The sequence below is a fragment of the Stegostoma tigrinum genome, chromosome 21, assembly GCF_030684315.1.
Source record: "Stegostoma tigrinum isolate sSteTig4 chromosome 21, sSteTig4.hap1, whole genome shotgun sequence".
In the NCBI taxonomy this organism is placed as follows: domain Eukaryota; kingdom Metazoa; phylum Chordata; class Chondrichthyes; order Orectolobiformes; family Stegostomatidae; genus Stegostoma; species Stegostoma tigrinum.
The window spans coordinates 3,716,244-3,732,669 of NC_081374.1; the positions used below are offsets into that span (position 1 = coordinate 3,716,244).

A 16,426-nucleotide genomic window follows, 5' to 3' on the forward strand; every position below is an offset into this window, starting at 1 on the left:
CAAGGGACAGGTCTAAAGGTGAAAAAACAAAGAAACTAAGAAAGTTCTTTCTTTTTCATGCCTTTAGGTTTAAAATAAGGTACTAGTTTAAATGTGGAGAGATGATAAGGAGAATCAGTAAAAAAAGAAAATACACTTAAAATGCAGAAGTGCAAATATAAGGTTGTTACTCAATTGGGAATAAATAAGTTTTCCAAACTGTTTAAAAACATAATAAATTGATAGTGCAGTTACAAATTAATTATTTAATACCACTTACAAGCCTGGTTTCCAGCAGGGACTTGAGCTACAGTTAATTTCAGTCACTGTATGAATCAAATTTTACACTACTGCTTTCAGATATATCTATTCACATATAGGATTATGGGGCAAAATGCAAACAGTCGAACAGTACATAAAGACTCCATCTCCATCCCAAGTCTGCAAACAAATCAACATACCATTCACAGTTAGCTCTGCCTTGTTAGAATAATTGGAGCCAAAGTAATTTGTGATGACACACTGGTACCACCCCTCGTCTGTGAAATTGACGTTCCGCAGTTGTAGTACGGTGGTGTATTCAACAAATTCACCATCCTGTTCTTGCAAGCTAGAATAGTTCTGAATTTCAGCTTCGTACAGTAACTCCCTGTCCTTTCTCCACACAGCGGCCATGGGGGAGTCACTGCTGCTACAGGCTGTGCAGCTAAAGCTGACATTCATCCCTCTCAATGCCACAGTGGTTTCAGGATGGGCAGTGATCAATGGTTTTGGGAAAGCATCTGTAGAGTGAAAAAAAACAATACCCAAGTTTTAGGCAACAATACAAAAAAGTACAGTTGCACCATTAATGTTTTACACAATTTGACACCTTATTGTCAACCAAAGTCTGATCTGCCAATAGTAGCCTGAAGTTATTTTCTGCGCTAAAACATTCCAATTATACAAATACAGGCAGATAAAACAGAATAAGTGGGCAATGAGCACCAAGATTTGCAACATCAAATCATACGATTAAGCAAATTCAAACCACAGAATGCGGAAATAAATCTCTCACACATCATGTTTGTTTAACTCAATTTGGAGCAGTGCGGTGGTTAGCACTGCTGCATCACAGAACCAGGTACACAGGTTCAATTCCAGTCTTGGGTGATTGTCTATTGGAGCTTGCACATTCTCCGTGTGAACCTGCCTCCAACAGTCCAAAGATGTGCAGGTTAGGGTGGATTGGCCATGCTATATTGCCCCATAGGTGTCCATGGATGTGCAAGAGAGGTGAATTAGCCATTGGAAATACTGAGGGGCCTGGGTGGAATGCTTTTCAGAGGACTAGTACAGACTCGATCGGCAGAATGGCCTCTTTCTGCACTGTAGAGATTTTATGATTCTATGATTTCATATATTCTCCTCCCCATTTGCTGCTCTACACTTCAATGATCTTGGGATAAATCATGACCTGGTTATGTCTCTATCAGTCTTAAATTGCCTTTACTCTGTAACATTATGTTGTCTAAAGGCTACTCTTCAAAGTAATTTTATTTGTAAAAGCTTCTCAGCAGGCAAAACATTTCCTTTCAGAAAACTGTAATTGGTCCATCAGGAATTATTTGATCCCTGGCAAATCAAGAACAGTCAGTACAGCATTTAGGTGAAATAGAATTGGAAACCATGGATAATAAGGCTATGGAGTGCAACATGTGGTTCAGTTACGTTCTGTCCTTTCATGTTTTCAGGCCTAAAAAACATGTTTGTCAATGTGTCACAGTGTAGTCATATTGCCCCCATTTGAAGAAAGGTTGCACTTACCAGTTTGCAAAGACAACTTCCTTTATAAATGGGTACAATGAAGTTTAAGGAAAAAGTTAAAGTTAACAGGAATTGTGAGAATCTCACACAGTATTTGATATATAATCTAGATAGATATTAGCTAAATAATTACAAATAAAGTAAGAGCAGAGGTATCGGTCTGACCTCTTGACCAATTACATCTTTATGCATGCAAATACAAAATATATTTTCTTAGCTCATTCTGCACGCAGAACTTTTCTTTAAACTTTACTTTGTTATATTCCTCTGCCTTCTCAACAGCCAGGCACACCAACATTATCCAAGCTTTGTAAATTGGATATGGCCGAATAATCAGTAACTTAAGCCAATACAAAATCAGGTGGGACATGCTGCAAGAACTACTTGAATGGCTGTGGAATCATTGGACCCTGAAGTCAAGTGGGCCCAACAAAGGAAAGCTTAGTGCAAATGGAGTTTAGGTCTTCAAAAGGAATCTTGAACTTAAGCACCCTCAAATGACAAGTGTGAAGAACACACTGAAACAAAACTGGCAGTAGTATAGTTTCCAACACATTCATCTGGGCTGCAGTGTGAACATGCTTATTTGTAAAACAATGCATCCAAAACAGCTGATACATGTATCATTCTCTAAGTGGCAATGTAACTGAATTCATTATAAATGCTAATTAGTTAACATGACATACAAAAGTCCGCAAGTAGAGAAGGCCAGAAACATGGGAGTGGGACGAGGCCATTTAGCCCCTGTATCTGCACAATTCAATTGGATCATAATGGATCTGTATCTTGGTATCATTGCTTTGGGTCCATACCCTACATAATGCACAAAATTAATCTCAGTTTTGCCATTTTGCAGTTAACTCTTCATCAGTTTTTTTTGGAGAACAGGATTACAGATTTTCACTCATCTTTTCACCAAGAACTACACAGAACATAAATCTTGACCTAAGTTGTTCAGATCATGCCACTTTTACTCTGGACATTCTACATCCCATGAGAGAGATCAGGTCCTATTTATTCCTTTAGCCATCTCAAAACCTCAATTAGAATACCCTTCATCTTCTAACAAGAATGTAAGCCTAATCTGTACAACCTGTCGTCATGTCTTCATGCACAATATCATCAGTCAACTGTAGGAACACAGAAGAGAATCTAGTTCCTCCAAGTCAGGGAGCAAGCATATAAATTTGTTCTATTTAATTTACAAGAGTACAATCTCAGAATTGTTATAGTGCAGAATGAGGGCATTCAATCTGTGTTTGAAGCAGCTCTCCACAAGCAGTATGACTTCGAGCCATTCTCTTACCCTTCTCCCCCCCCCGCCACCCCAAGTCCTTACACGACTTCTATCTGAATAATCATCCATAGCCCTCGAGTGCCTCAAATGTACCTGTCTCCATCGTACTTTCATATATTGCATTCCATGCCGAACAAATTTGTGTGAAGTAGTTTTTCTTCTCTCACATTACATTTGCTTTGTTTGCAAATCGCTTCAAACCTGCACAGTCACATTCTTGATTCTTTTACGAGTGGGAACAGTTTCATCCCACTGACAGATGTCCAATGATTTTGCAAACTTTATTTTCTCTCTTCTTAGCTTTCTTCACTCCTAGTAGAACAGTCCTAATCTGTCCTCATACCTGAACTTTCTCATCCTTGGAATAATTTTTCTACATCTCTTCTGCACTGACTTCAATGTGTTCATATCCTTCTTACAGCGTGATAACCAGAATTGTACACAATACTCCAGGTAAAGTCTAACAAGCTCAGCATAACTTCCTTCGTCTTCTGCTCTTTGCCTTTTATTACAGTTCAGGATTGTGCACTTTATTAACTATTGTCCACCTGTGCTGTCACCTATGCATAGATGTGTCTGCTTCTGCACCCTCAATTTTTGTAACTCCCATTTTCTACTGTCTGTCTATATTCATCCTAACAAAATGCATGACCTTAGACTTTCCTGAATTGAATTTCAGCTGCCATCTTCGTATCCACTCCACCAACTTGTTTATGCCCTCTTGAATTATTCACCATCCTCCTCAGTTTTTAATACCTCCAAGCTCTGCATCATCCTCCAGGACTGAAATGGCCCCCTGCATACCAAGTTCTACATCAGGAAAAGGATAACAATACTAACTCCGAAGAAAGTCTCTACAAACCTTTTGCCAGCCCGAAAAGTATCCATTAACCAAGGCTCTGTTTCCTATTATTCAGCCAATTTTGTACCCATGTAGTTACTGTCCCTTTATTTTTACGAGCCGTAGTTTTAATGAACTAACAAACTGGACAGTGTCAATTTTGGCATGTAGTTAATTCAAACAAATAGCTGACGTCTGATATCTTTTATTTTCAATGCAATGTTTGTAACAAGTTACATCATGAACACCAGTTGTTAAGTCCAGTGTGCACCTTCCATTTATTGGCACATTCATTTAACTTTGCAGATTCAGCAAAAGAAAAGGGAAAAACTTAACAAAACAAGTTGAGGCATACAAGTACTTGCTAGGATTTTTAGCTGTGAATGAAGACTTAATAAACATGAATTATACAAACCACAAATGAAATCCTCTGCATCAACATTAAAAATGTTTTTCCCAGCCAGCCAAACAGGGTGAGCACAGTTAGCAGTGACTGTATGCTGAAACTGTTTTTCCTTTAGAAATTGAGGCAGCCACTTCAGCTGACAGTCACACAGAAGACTGGATGTGTTCAGACCCCTGTGGAGAGCAAATAAAAGTGGACACCCTTCAGAAGTGTGCAACACAGAGGAATTAAGTGTGAGGCAGTGAATTATAGGAGGATTTCGAAAAAGGAACTCTGAGTCGTCACAGGGTGAAGACAAAGTGGTTTGGTTATATAGGAATAACTATTGCTAGGGCTTGGACAGCATTTAATTTAGACATTAATCTTCCATAAAGAGAACACTGAACCCAATGTGAGTGGCAGAACATGTGACATTATACAAATGTAACTGGCAATTTAGTAGCAGCTAAGTGATAAACACACTCCACAGCATTTAGCAATGCTCTAAAATGAACATCTTGTTTATGGATTAAAAAGAAAAGCACTTTCCCAGAAATATCACTGTTAGCAGATTGCAATTTTTTAAATTAGTCTTCACTTTGGCACAGGGTAACCAACAACAGGGACGCTGTTTATAGCCAAATCCTCAATGCATCAAGGTGGCGTTGGTGAATTTGAACAATACATCTTTCTTGAAAGTAGTGATCATGTGCCCAACACTTGTACTGAAAATAGCTAATGACACTCATTAAAACATGAGCTGAATCCCATTTATTTTTGTTGCGTAAAAGATATCAAGTGACATAAAATCAAGGCGGGTAAACAGAGTGAGGATACAGAAATGCCAAGATCTCACTGAATGCAGCAGAATCAGCTCAAGGAGCTGAATGGTCTTCTGCTGACCAAAATTCATCAGCAAATAATTCAGATCAACCCATTTATGGTAAGGGAAGCCTATTGGTAAAATTGTTGAAGCCTTGATCTGTCTATTTAATAGACATAAATAGACCTAAATATGTCTATTTAACAGAGGCCTTAAACCTCTTAAAATAAATTGATTAATTAAGGACACTTCAGCATTCTTAAATGCAAATCCCACGAACAAAACTCAAGGACCAGAATTTGCTCATCCATCTGAACACAAACATCAAGCTTAGTTGACATTTTAACCAGCAAATTAAGTTCCACAGCTGTCTTTCTCAAAAAAAAGCTTACCATTTACAGGGTCTAGGCCCGAAACGTCAGCTTTTGTGCTCCTGAGATGCTGCTTGGCCTGCTGTGTTCATCCAGCCTCACATTTTATTATCTTGGAATTCTCCAGCATCTGCATTTCCCATTATCTCTGATTATTTAAGAATCGTGTGGGTTGGGAGTTGAGTTGTTGGGGGCAGGTGGTCTTTGTAGTCAGCAGTAATGTCAGCAGTTTGGGCAACTTCTGGCAAGTGTTTGAATAGTGAGTGGTTTAATCAAAAAATGGTGAGTAGGTGAGGGAGTTGCTTTTGCTTCATAGTGCAGTTCACCACACACTGAGGTTCATTTGGAATAATTGCTGTCTTAAGATTCAGCAGTGAAGGTGGCTGAGTTGGGATAAGCAGGTGATGGAAAGGGGTATCCTGTTACACCAGTAACACACACCCTGTAAATGGTATCAGAGATAATGGGAACTGCAGATGCTGGAGAATCCAAGATAATAAAGTGTGAAGCTGGATGAACACAGCAGGCCAAGCAGCATCTCAGGAGCACAAAAGCTGACGTTTTGGGCCTAGACCCTTCATCAGAAAGGGGGATGGGGAGAGGGAACTGGAATAAACGGGGGGGGGGAAGAAGTGAACCAAAAATAGAGAGAAAAGATGATAGATGGAGAGGAGAGTATCGGTGGTGAGGTAGGGAGGGGATAGGTCAGTCCAGGGAAGACTGACAGGTCAAGGAGGTGGGATGAGGTTGGTATGGAGGAAATGGAGGTGCGGCTCGAGGTGGGAGCAAGGGAGAACAGGTTAGGGAGGCAGAGACAGGCTGTGCTGGTTGTGTGATGCAGTGGGGGGAGGGGACGAACTGGGCTGGTTGTGGGATGCAGTGGGGGAAGGGGAGATTTTGAAGCTGAAGTCCACATTGATACCATTCGGCTGCAGGGTTCCCAAGCGGAATATGAGTTGCTGTTCCTGCAATCTTCGGGTGGCATCCTTGTGGCACTGCAGGAGGCCCATGACGGACATGTCGTCTGAGGAATGTGAGGGGGAGTTGAAATGGTTCGCGACTAGGAGGTGCAGTTGTTTATTACGAACCGAGCGGAGGTGTTCTGCAAAGCGGTCCCCAAGCCTCCGCTTGGTTTCCCCAATGTAGAGGAAGCCACACTGGGAACAATGGATACACTATACCACATTGGCAGATGTGCAGGTGAACATCTGCTTGATGTGCAAAGTCATCTTGGGGCCTGGGATGGGGGTGAGGGAGGTGGTCTGGGGGCAAGTGTAGCACTTCGTGCGGTTGCAGGGGAAGGTGCCGGATGTGGTGGGGTTGGAGGGGATTGTGCAGCGAACAAGGGAGTCACGGAGAGAGTGGTCTCTCCGGAAGGCAGACAAGGGTGGGGATGGAAAAATGTCTTGGGTGGTGGGATCGGATTGTGGATGGCGGAAGTGTCGGAGGATGATGCGTTGTATCCGGAGGTTGGTGAGGTGGTGTGAGAGAACGAGGGGGATCCTCTTGGGGCGGTTGTGGCGGGGGCAGGGTGTGACGGATGTGTTGCGGGAAATGTGGGAGACCCGGTCAAGGGGGTTCTCGACCACTGCGGGGGGAAAGTTGCGGTCCTTGAAGAACTTGGACATCTGGGGTGTGTGGGAGTGGAATGCCTCGTCCTGGGAGCAGATGAGGCGGAGGAATTGGGAATAGGGGATGGAATTTTTGCAGGAGGGTGGGTGGGAGGAAAAGTGTATTCTAGGTAGCTGTGGGAGTCAGTGGGCTTGAAATGGACATCAGTTTCTAGCTGGTTACCTGAGATGGAGACTGAGAGGTCCAGGAAGGTGAGGGGTGTGTTGGAGATGGCCCAGGTGAACTTGAGGTTGGGGTGGAAGGTGTTGAAGTGGATGAACTGTTCGAGCTCCTCTGGGACCGCTTTGCAGAACACCTCCGCTCGGTTCGTAATAAACAACTGCACCTCCCAGTCGCGAACCATTTTAACTCTCCCTCACATTCCTCAGACGACATGTCCGTCATGGGCCTCCTGCAGTGCCACAAGGATGCCACCCGAAGGTTGCAGGAACAGCAACTCATATTCCGCTTGGGAACCCTGCAGCCCAATGGTATCAATGTGGACTTCACCAGCTTCAAAATCTCCCCTTCCCCCACTGCATCCCAAAGCCAGCCCAGTTCGTCCCCTCCCCCCACTGCATCCCAAAACCAGCACAGCCTGTCTCTGCCTCCCTAACCGGTTCTTCCTCTCACCCATCCCTTCCTCCATTTCCTACCTACTAACCTCATCCCACCACCTCCTTGACCTGTCAGTCTTCCCTGGACTGACCTATCCCCTCCCTACCTCCCCACCTATACTCTCCTCTCTCCATCTTTGGTCCACCTCCCCTCCCCTCCCTATTTATTCCAGAACCCTCACCCCATCCCCCTCTACGATGAACGGTTTAGGCCCGAAACGTCAGCTTTTGTGCTCCTGAGATGCTGCTTGGCCTGCTGCGTTCATCCAGCTTCACACTTTATTATCTTGGACTCTTAAATAACAATCATACAACACTGAGGATTCAGTGATGAAGGCTGTACACATGAGGAATGCATTCATCCATATGAAGGTTTGCTAATTAAATTACTTCATGCAGTACTGACTAATTTAATATAGTATTTTAAACACTCACAGTTCCTTCAAGCTCATTTGGGCAAAAGAATTTTCTTGAATGGACATGATAGCATTGTTGCTCAAATCTCTGCAAGAAAGATGAAGTAAACTTATTCAAAAACTATCTGTTGAAAGGAATACTAAAGTTTGAACATATCAAAGCACTTCGCTCACAATGGCTCATCCTTAAAGCGCAGTGGCTTATGCAGAAAAGGTCAGTGACCATTTTACACCCAGCAAGACCTCTTTTTAAAACAAAAATTAATAAACTAAGGTCTGGTTAATGTTTGGATTTTGTTGGCTTAGAGGAAGGGGGTTTGACCACAACACTAGGAGAATTCCCATCTCCTCTTGAAATAGTGCCTGTCGGGTCAGTTCAACAAATAGGTGGACATTTAATCAGAATGATGACCAACAACCCCTCTAAACTCTCTCTACATGTCACCTGTCCATCTAATTGCAAAATATCTTTTAAACTGTTTTGCGTGGCCAATCCTGTGCAGCATCTTCAGGGGATGAGAACAGAATATGTAGTACCTTCTCAATTGCTGTGTGTGGCGTCTTAAAGTGGGCAAGGATGATTAAACAATGGTCACTGCTTAAAATCAGAAAGATATTAACACATCTTGAGAAAAATCAGATCTGCATCTAAGTTCTCATGTTAAAACATCCCAAACCTATGGGTGTGCACCCAGAAAACTGTACAGCTCGGAGCTGAAAAGTACTGGTGAAGCTTTTGTGTTCTCTGCCTCCTGCTCATTCAGTAGTACACATCAGAGTCACTCTCTCTCAACCGGCACACCATAGGATCTAGACTGAAGAGGAGTTAAAATGTGGCACAGAAATCTTTCACCCATAGCATTATTTGACAAATGGCAACTAGAAATGGAAACTCAAGGACTAATTTATGAAGTAAATACAACAGAAAATGCTATTAAATTTTATTTTGCTATTAGGTGACTCCACAATTGAGGAATATTTTGAAGTAGATACTCACAGGTATTCAAGAGTTTCCAGCCCAGAAAATGCTTTCTTTGTGATGGATGTTATTTTGCTACCCTGCAGGATTCTACAAAGAATGGAAGAGTAATGATCAAATCATACTCCTTGGATTCATGCCATTATAAAAAAGGTTTCTAGATACTCTCCAACACTAGCTGCTCTTTATTGTTCCTGCAGTTTGGATTTTGGAAGTTTCCCCTTGCAGTTTATGTCATTAAGCACACATTCCTCCCTACTTATGTGGATGAAGACAACCAAGACAGCAAATCTAACAAAAACATTGGAAGCTACATCTTGGATTCACAGAACAGCAGCTGTACTGTCAAACACAACTGACACCAAACAGGCCTTTTGAGAAAAAGACCGCATTGAACCTGCTGTCAGTTTTTCACTAAGAACAAACCTGAGCAAAAGATCATGTCTAGGGCACAGCAATAACATGGAGACCACATCTGGCTTCTACATCCCTAGATTAGGTGGGGCGAGCAGGAAAATAAAAATTATCCAGAATTTTCAGCTATGATGTCTGCAGTGAGTTAACTATAAAGTATACATTTATAGATTTTGATCAAAGCGGGACTTCATACCCAACTGTTCAGCCTCCATAGACAAGAGATCAACCTAATTAAATGCCCCCAGGTGCTTCACAGGAGCACTGCAAAACAAAGCATGACATGGAGCCACATAAGGATATAATACGTTAGACGAAGAAAAGACTAGTCAAAGGGGTAGGTAATATAAGCTGTCTTAACGGAGACAAGCAAGGTCACAGCTCAGAGGTGTATGGAGGGAATTCCAGAAGTTAGCCTCGGCAGTCAGTGGTGGGGCACTTATGAGTGGGATGCACGAGAGGCCAGGATTAGAGAAACACAGAAACTGTGGACAGTTGTGGGCCAGCAAGGTGATGATGGGTACTTAAACAAGATGACAAAGAATGCCCACTTACACAACAGCTCATATTTAACTTCAGGAATTTGGACCTTGTCATCTTTAACAGGCCACATTGTACAGTTTCACATTAGCAGCAAAATATACATTGCAGCTTAAATGGATATACTTGTCTTTCTAAAATTATGCAACACTTAACTTAACATGTGCAATGAGGGAATAGGTTACTGGGATTTGAAAAGGTGGGAAGTAAACAGGGAAGGTTATGCCTGATGTCAATGGTGGGAAAGCTGTTGAAGAAGATAGAGACAGGATTTATTCACATTTGGAAGTGAATGGACTTGTTAGCGATAGGCAGCATGTATTTGTGTGGGCAAGGTCAGGTCTTACCAACTTGGTTAAGACTTTTTGAGGTGATGATAAGAATGATTGACAAGGGCAGGGCAGTGGACATTGTCTACATGGATTTTGGGAAGGCATTGAATTCGCACCTCACAGCAGACTTAAAAAAAGGTACCGTCTCCACGGGATGTGTCAGCTAGATGGATATAGACCTAGCTTGAACATAGGTGACAGAGTAGTTGGGCAAGAGTGCTTTTCAGAATGGAGATCAGTAACTAGTGACGTTCCACAGGGAATAGTGCTGGGACCTTTGTTGTTTGTAATATATATTTAAATGATCTGGAGGAAAATATAGGTGGTTACTGGTTAGTAAGTCTGTGGATGACATCAAAATTGGCAGACTCGCAGACAGGGAGGAGGATTGTCAAAGGAAATAGCAGGGTATAAATACATTGCAAATTTGGGTGAAGAAATAGCAGATGGAGTTTAATCCAGACAAATGCAAAGTGATGCATTTTGGAAGATCAAATTCAGGTGCGAATTATACAATAAATGGAAGAACCCTTAAAAGCACCAACAGAGCGGGATCTGGGTATACAGGTCCACAGATCTCTGAAAGTGGTAACATGGGTGGATAAAGTGGTCAAAGAAAGCTTAAAGCGTACTTGCTTTCATCAGCTGGGACATCGAAGAGAAAAGTTGGTAACAAAAACAAAGTTGCTGGAAAAGCTCAGCAGGTCTGGCAGCATCAGTGAGGGAGAAAACAGAGTTAACGTTTCAGATTTGGTGACCTGGACCCGAAACATTAACTCTGTTTTCTGCTTTACAGACGCTGACAGACCTGCTGAGCTTGTCCAGCAACTTTTTGTTCCTGATTTACAGCATCCGCAGTTCTTTTGGTTTTTATAAAAGTTGGTAAGTTGTGTTACAGTTGTATAAATCTTTGGTTAGGCCAATTTTTGGAACAGGGCATACAATTCTGGTGCCATACTACCAGAAGGACATGGATGCTCTGCAGTGGGTACAGAGAAGGTCTATCTTCACTGGAGAGTTGGAGGTTGAGGGGTGGCCTGATAGAGATCTCCAAAATTGTGAGCAGCATAGAAAAAGAGTGAATAGTCAGAGGCTTTTTTCCAGAGTGGAAAGGTCAACTACAAAACGGCACAGAATCAAAGTGATAGGGAGCAAGATTAGGCGAGAAGTGTGGGGGAAAACTTTTTTCAGAGGATGGTTGCTGCCTGGAATGCAGTGCCAGTGGAGGGAGCAGAAGCAGGCATGTAGGCAAAGTTTAAGGCGTATCATGACAGACACTTGAATGGGAGATGAACACAGGGATAGAAGCCATGAATGGACAATAAGTAGCGGGTCTTATTAAGGATTAGGAATCATTGCAGATTTAGTGGGCCTGTTCTTGTGCTGTATATTTCCTTTCTTGCTTTTTGCTATGTACAAAAGTACAGATTTAAAATTAAAGCACCATGAACCACAGTAGTCTCAGCGTAAGAAGTACGTACAACTTTCGCAGCTTGACTAATCCGGTAAAAACACCATGTGAATCCTCGATTGCCCATGAAATTTTGTTATTCCTGAGATCACTGCAGGAAGAAAACTGCTGTTATTTTGTTTTTATAAATAAAATGGACAATCAAACAATCTAAGTTTACCAATTTTCACAGACCACAATTTTGATATGTTCAGCTAGTAACAGTGCCATGCACCAATTGAAACTGGAACAGATGTCAAACCAAATGCAAGCAGTCCAACACATTGGTGGATTTTGACAAAATTTACAAAAAAAATTTCAAGGAACAGGCCATTCAACTCGACTGGTCTGTGATAGTACTTATGACCTCCATGAACCTCGTCATCTCATTCTATCTGCACTCCTTTCTCCCTTTGTTTACCTAGCTTCATATTAAAGTCACTTGTTACTCGCTTCCAGTACTACTTATGGCAGACAATCAGATATTTTAACTACTCTCTGGATAAAGATGATTCTACTGAAATCCTATTGGATTGATCACTAAATCTCAGTTATGACTCCCACTTAGCAGCCTGCAGTCCGGTTTTAATCTCATCTGATTGAAAAGATCCTCTCTATGTAACAGTATCAAGACAGTATTCTGACACCATTGCCTTACAACAGAAAAAAAAAATTGAAAACTAATCACAATTCAAAAATGAAGTATTGCATGTGTACAGTCAAGACCAAGTGCAGTTATTTTATTCAAGGCCTCCTCAGACATATCACAAATTACTTCTGGGACAGGTAGGACTCGAGCCCAAATCTTCTGATCCACAGATTGGTACATTGCCGCTGCGCCACAAAACTCACTCAACGCCAAATATAAAGCACAGTGAAGGGGTTACAGGGCCAGAGGATAACTGGATTATAGTACAGTGAGACAATTTAAACCCTAATTTGGTTATTTGCAGTTCGTTTAATGGGAAACTGCAACAAGTGTAAGATTATAGTGTTTCCACTACAAGTTAAATTAACGAATATCACAGATGCTGAGAATCTGACGCAAATACACAAAATGCTAGAAACAAGTTAGTTACTATCTGAAATGGCAAAGACAGCTAAACATTTTGGAATTACATCCGTTATCAAAAAGAAATCTCCAATGCTTCATTATATGAAAGACGTCACAGTTGAACTGCTTCTCAGTGAAAACAAAGCAGTGCCCTCCTCATTTGCATAGAACAGCCAAAGCTTTGAGCAAAAATTTCTACAGCAATTAAAGCCTTGTCTTGTAACAAGTAAAGGGTGGATGCTGAAGAAATTATATTTCTTCTGAGAAGCGTTTGGTCCTTGCACAAGGGATGCAGTGTCTAGAAACAGACAAGTTCAGAAAGTGTGCTGAATTTAACTGTGACTTACAAAAGGCTTTTTAAATAAGCACTTGAAAATTAAGTATTGTAAAAGGTTATGGATAAAGGGCGAAGAAATTGCTCTTGCAGTGAGACGGTGTGGGTTCCACAGGCCGAGTGAAAACCTTTTGTGTATGACCATCGCATCATACAATCAACTGTTTTAAGATGCTTGTAACAGAAGTGGAATCCCAGTAAAACAGCCAGTTCCTGAGCACTGCTGATTAAAACTTTTGCCAGAATTTGGAGATGAATTCTGACACTGGTGCTTGGGTGGAGATGCATGTTCAGTATTGTTTGTGGGGTGATTGGTGACTTCCAGTTTAAAGTTTCCAGATCATATTCTGTAAATCTTACGCAGAAAAGACCTCAACAAGCGAGCAATTTGTCAATGGCACTCTGATCTTATACTGGTGTGAAAGAGAATCAGCCTAGCTCATGTATATGATTACCCCTCTCTCTACCCAGGAATCCCCGATGTTTCGAGAACAGAATGCCCTGATGACTGAAATGACTGGTTCCACTGCTTTGCAGCCATTTGTGTACGCTAGGGCCACGGGCAAAGGCTTAAGAGGAGTACAAGCTTTCAAACCTTTACCACAATGCACAAAAAAAACATTTTGCATGAATCCAGCCAAACGTTTAAGCACAAGAAAGGAAATGTATCAAGCGTTATTCTAACTTCACTTTGACTAAAGAAATTAATTCCACCTTTGTGACCTTGCCTGATCAGTTAGTTTTCCTTTCTCCTTATAACTAGTCAGGCACGAATAGTTGGAGCCTCATTAATCAGCAATGCACTGAAACATGAATACACTCAACGACCCTGAACTGAAGCTTGCCAGTCACTTCTTTTTACATGCTTCCCCCCTAGGGTCCCATAACAAACTTACTTTGTTCTTCCATTTAATGTTACTTTGAACCAGAGCAGATCAGTTATGATCACTCTAATACTAAAGATTACACCAAGGACAAAGAATTCCATATTACTTCATTCCCATCCAGTTTATTTTCGGACTTTTGCTCTTCCCACTTCAGCTCACTTAAGTACTTCTGACATAAGATCTGGCAAACAGTTGCCTGGCCAGGTGGGAGAACAGAAAAGAGGATTCATTTATAATATACTAACAGATAGTGCAGATTAAGACGGTAAAGATAAAGCCAGAGTTCAATCTACAGCCTATTAATTTCTTGTCTTTTATAATCAGCATGGAGTTCCTCCTTCTTCTGCACTTCTACTCATACAGCTGGGTACATCAAATGGATCATAACTAATTTAGAGTGCTGCTGTACAGAAATTTCTAGTATTTTGTTTGTACAGTCTAAGACTTACCAACTCCTACATTTTCCATCAGATGTACAAGTGAAAAACATGCATCATACCCAAGGAATCTGAGTAGATTTGTAACTTGGGTTGTGGACGCTGTGGTTGGTTCGCTTGCTGAGCTGGTTTGTTAGCTTGCAGACGTTAGCTTCATTGTCCTGCTGGGTAACATCAATGCAGCCTCTGATCAAGCATTGTGGTGTTTTCCCACCTAGTATTTAAACTCTAGGGTCCGTTGGATTTGATTACCTCATTTCTGGTTTTTCTTTGCAGGGATGTAAATACACAAGGTCTAATTTTGTGTTTGTTGCTAGCCTTCTTGGTGGAGAACCAGGCCTCTAGAAATTGCTGTTTGGCCTGTCCTAGGATCCTGATGTTGTCCCAATTGAGTTGGTGGTTCACCTTGCTCAAGTTTATGGAGGAGAATATTGGCTACAGCATTGTGTTGGTATTTGATGTTTAGTGCGTGGGTGTTGGGGTGGTTACAACTGACATGGAGTGTTCGTGTGCGCGTCCCCTTTTGTATACTTTGAGCAGAAAATCCCCATTGGCCCTGCATTCTACCATCACGTCCAGGAATGGAATCTGTTCGTTTTTTTTATTCTTCTTCTCCGGTGAATGATGCCAATGAAAATGTTGCTTATAAGTTGGCATGTTTCTTCCAGTTTAATCTATTTGATGATAAAACTGTTGTCCACATATCGGATCCATAGTTTGGGTTGGATCTGCAGAAGGGCCATGCTTTTGAGTCTCTGCATCACCTTCTGCTATTAGTCCAGAGATGGGCAACCCTATAGGTGTCCCATTGATTTGTTTATAGATCTGGCCATTAAAGGTAAAATGGTTTTGAGGCATAGGTTCAGTAATTTCAGCTGTTGTCTGTGGATATTGTGTTACTTGGGCCTGGTTCTTTCAGCAGTGTTGCTAGTGGTATATTGATTGATGTTACTGCCCTATTCACATCAAAGGACACCATGGTCACATTCTTGTCTATTCCTACGCCTTTAAGGGTTTTGGGGAACTTCTGGGCTGAGTGGACTGATTAGGCCGCGTTGTTGACGAGGTGTTTTAGTCTTTGTTGTAATTCCTTGGCTAACCTGTGTGCTGGTGTGCCTGGGACAGAGACTATGGGTCTGAGGGATACTCCCGGTTTGTGTTCCTTTGAGACGTCATACAATCGGGGGGGGGGGGCAATCAGGTTTATTTTTAGGTAGTCTGCTTTGTTAAATCTGTCTGGTCCGTTTGAGTCTCTTTAATGCATAGATGATTTTATCTCCAGTTGTGGCGTCGGGTCTGTTTCTACTTGTCGGTATGTATCTGTGCCTGCTAGTAAGATCTGTGTTTTAGTGAGGGAGTCTTGTTTGTTTGTTAAGTATTACTGTCATGCGCCCTTTTCCACTGGTAGAATTATGATGTTTTTGTTTTTTTGTCATCCTTCTAGGGCCTTCTTCTCTGACATGTTGAGTGTTAAGCTCGTTGCTTCAGGTCAGTGTTGGGACCACTGTCTGTTTCATGGCTTGTTGTGTTTCCTCATGGATGCCGTTGGTCTTCAGTGTGGATTCTAGTGTGGCTAGGAACTCTGCCCTGTTAGCATCTCTGTGGTTGTAGTGGAGTCCACATACTGGTACAGCTGTCTCTGAGTCTGTTAGTTTTCTGTCAGATAGGTTTCTTATCCAAGTGCCTGATCGTTGCCTGTCATTTTGGTGTGGTAGTTTGGCTAACTTTTCTTGTAGGATTTGTCTTTTCTTGGTTTTGGGTTTTTGTTGACTGATGTTAATGGCTTGCTCCAAGTCTGTGGTCCACTGCAAGCTGGTTGCATCTAGGTATAGAGATTTTTGGCGTGTAACTTC

The 16,426-nt window shown here is 41.8% G+C and overlaps 1 protein-coding gene across 2 annotated transcripts in view; it reads right to left on the reverse strand.

Annotated features, from left to right (window-relative positions):
• The window catches only part of lrig2 (leucine-rich repeats and immunoglobulin-like domains 2), a 77,251-nt gene that overhangs the window by 18,424 nt on the left and 42,401 nt on the right, over window positions 1-16,426 (reverse strand). For both annotated transcript variants that reach the window (XM_048553063.2, XM_048553061.2), the window contains exons 9-13: window positions 11,893-11,973; window positions 9,144-9,215; window positions 8,166-8,234; window positions 4,339-4,502; window positions 441-761 (exon numbers count right to left, since the gene is read on the reverse strand). In XM_048553063.2, the coding sequence (XP_048409020.1) occupies window positions 441-761; window positions 4,339-4,502; window positions 8,166-8,234; window positions 9,144-9,215; window positions 11,893-11,973 (707 nt within the window). The remainder of the gene's footprint in view (window positions 1-440; window positions 762-4,338; window positions 4,503-8,165; window positions 8,235-9,143; window positions 9,216-11,892; window positions 11,974-16,426) is intronic.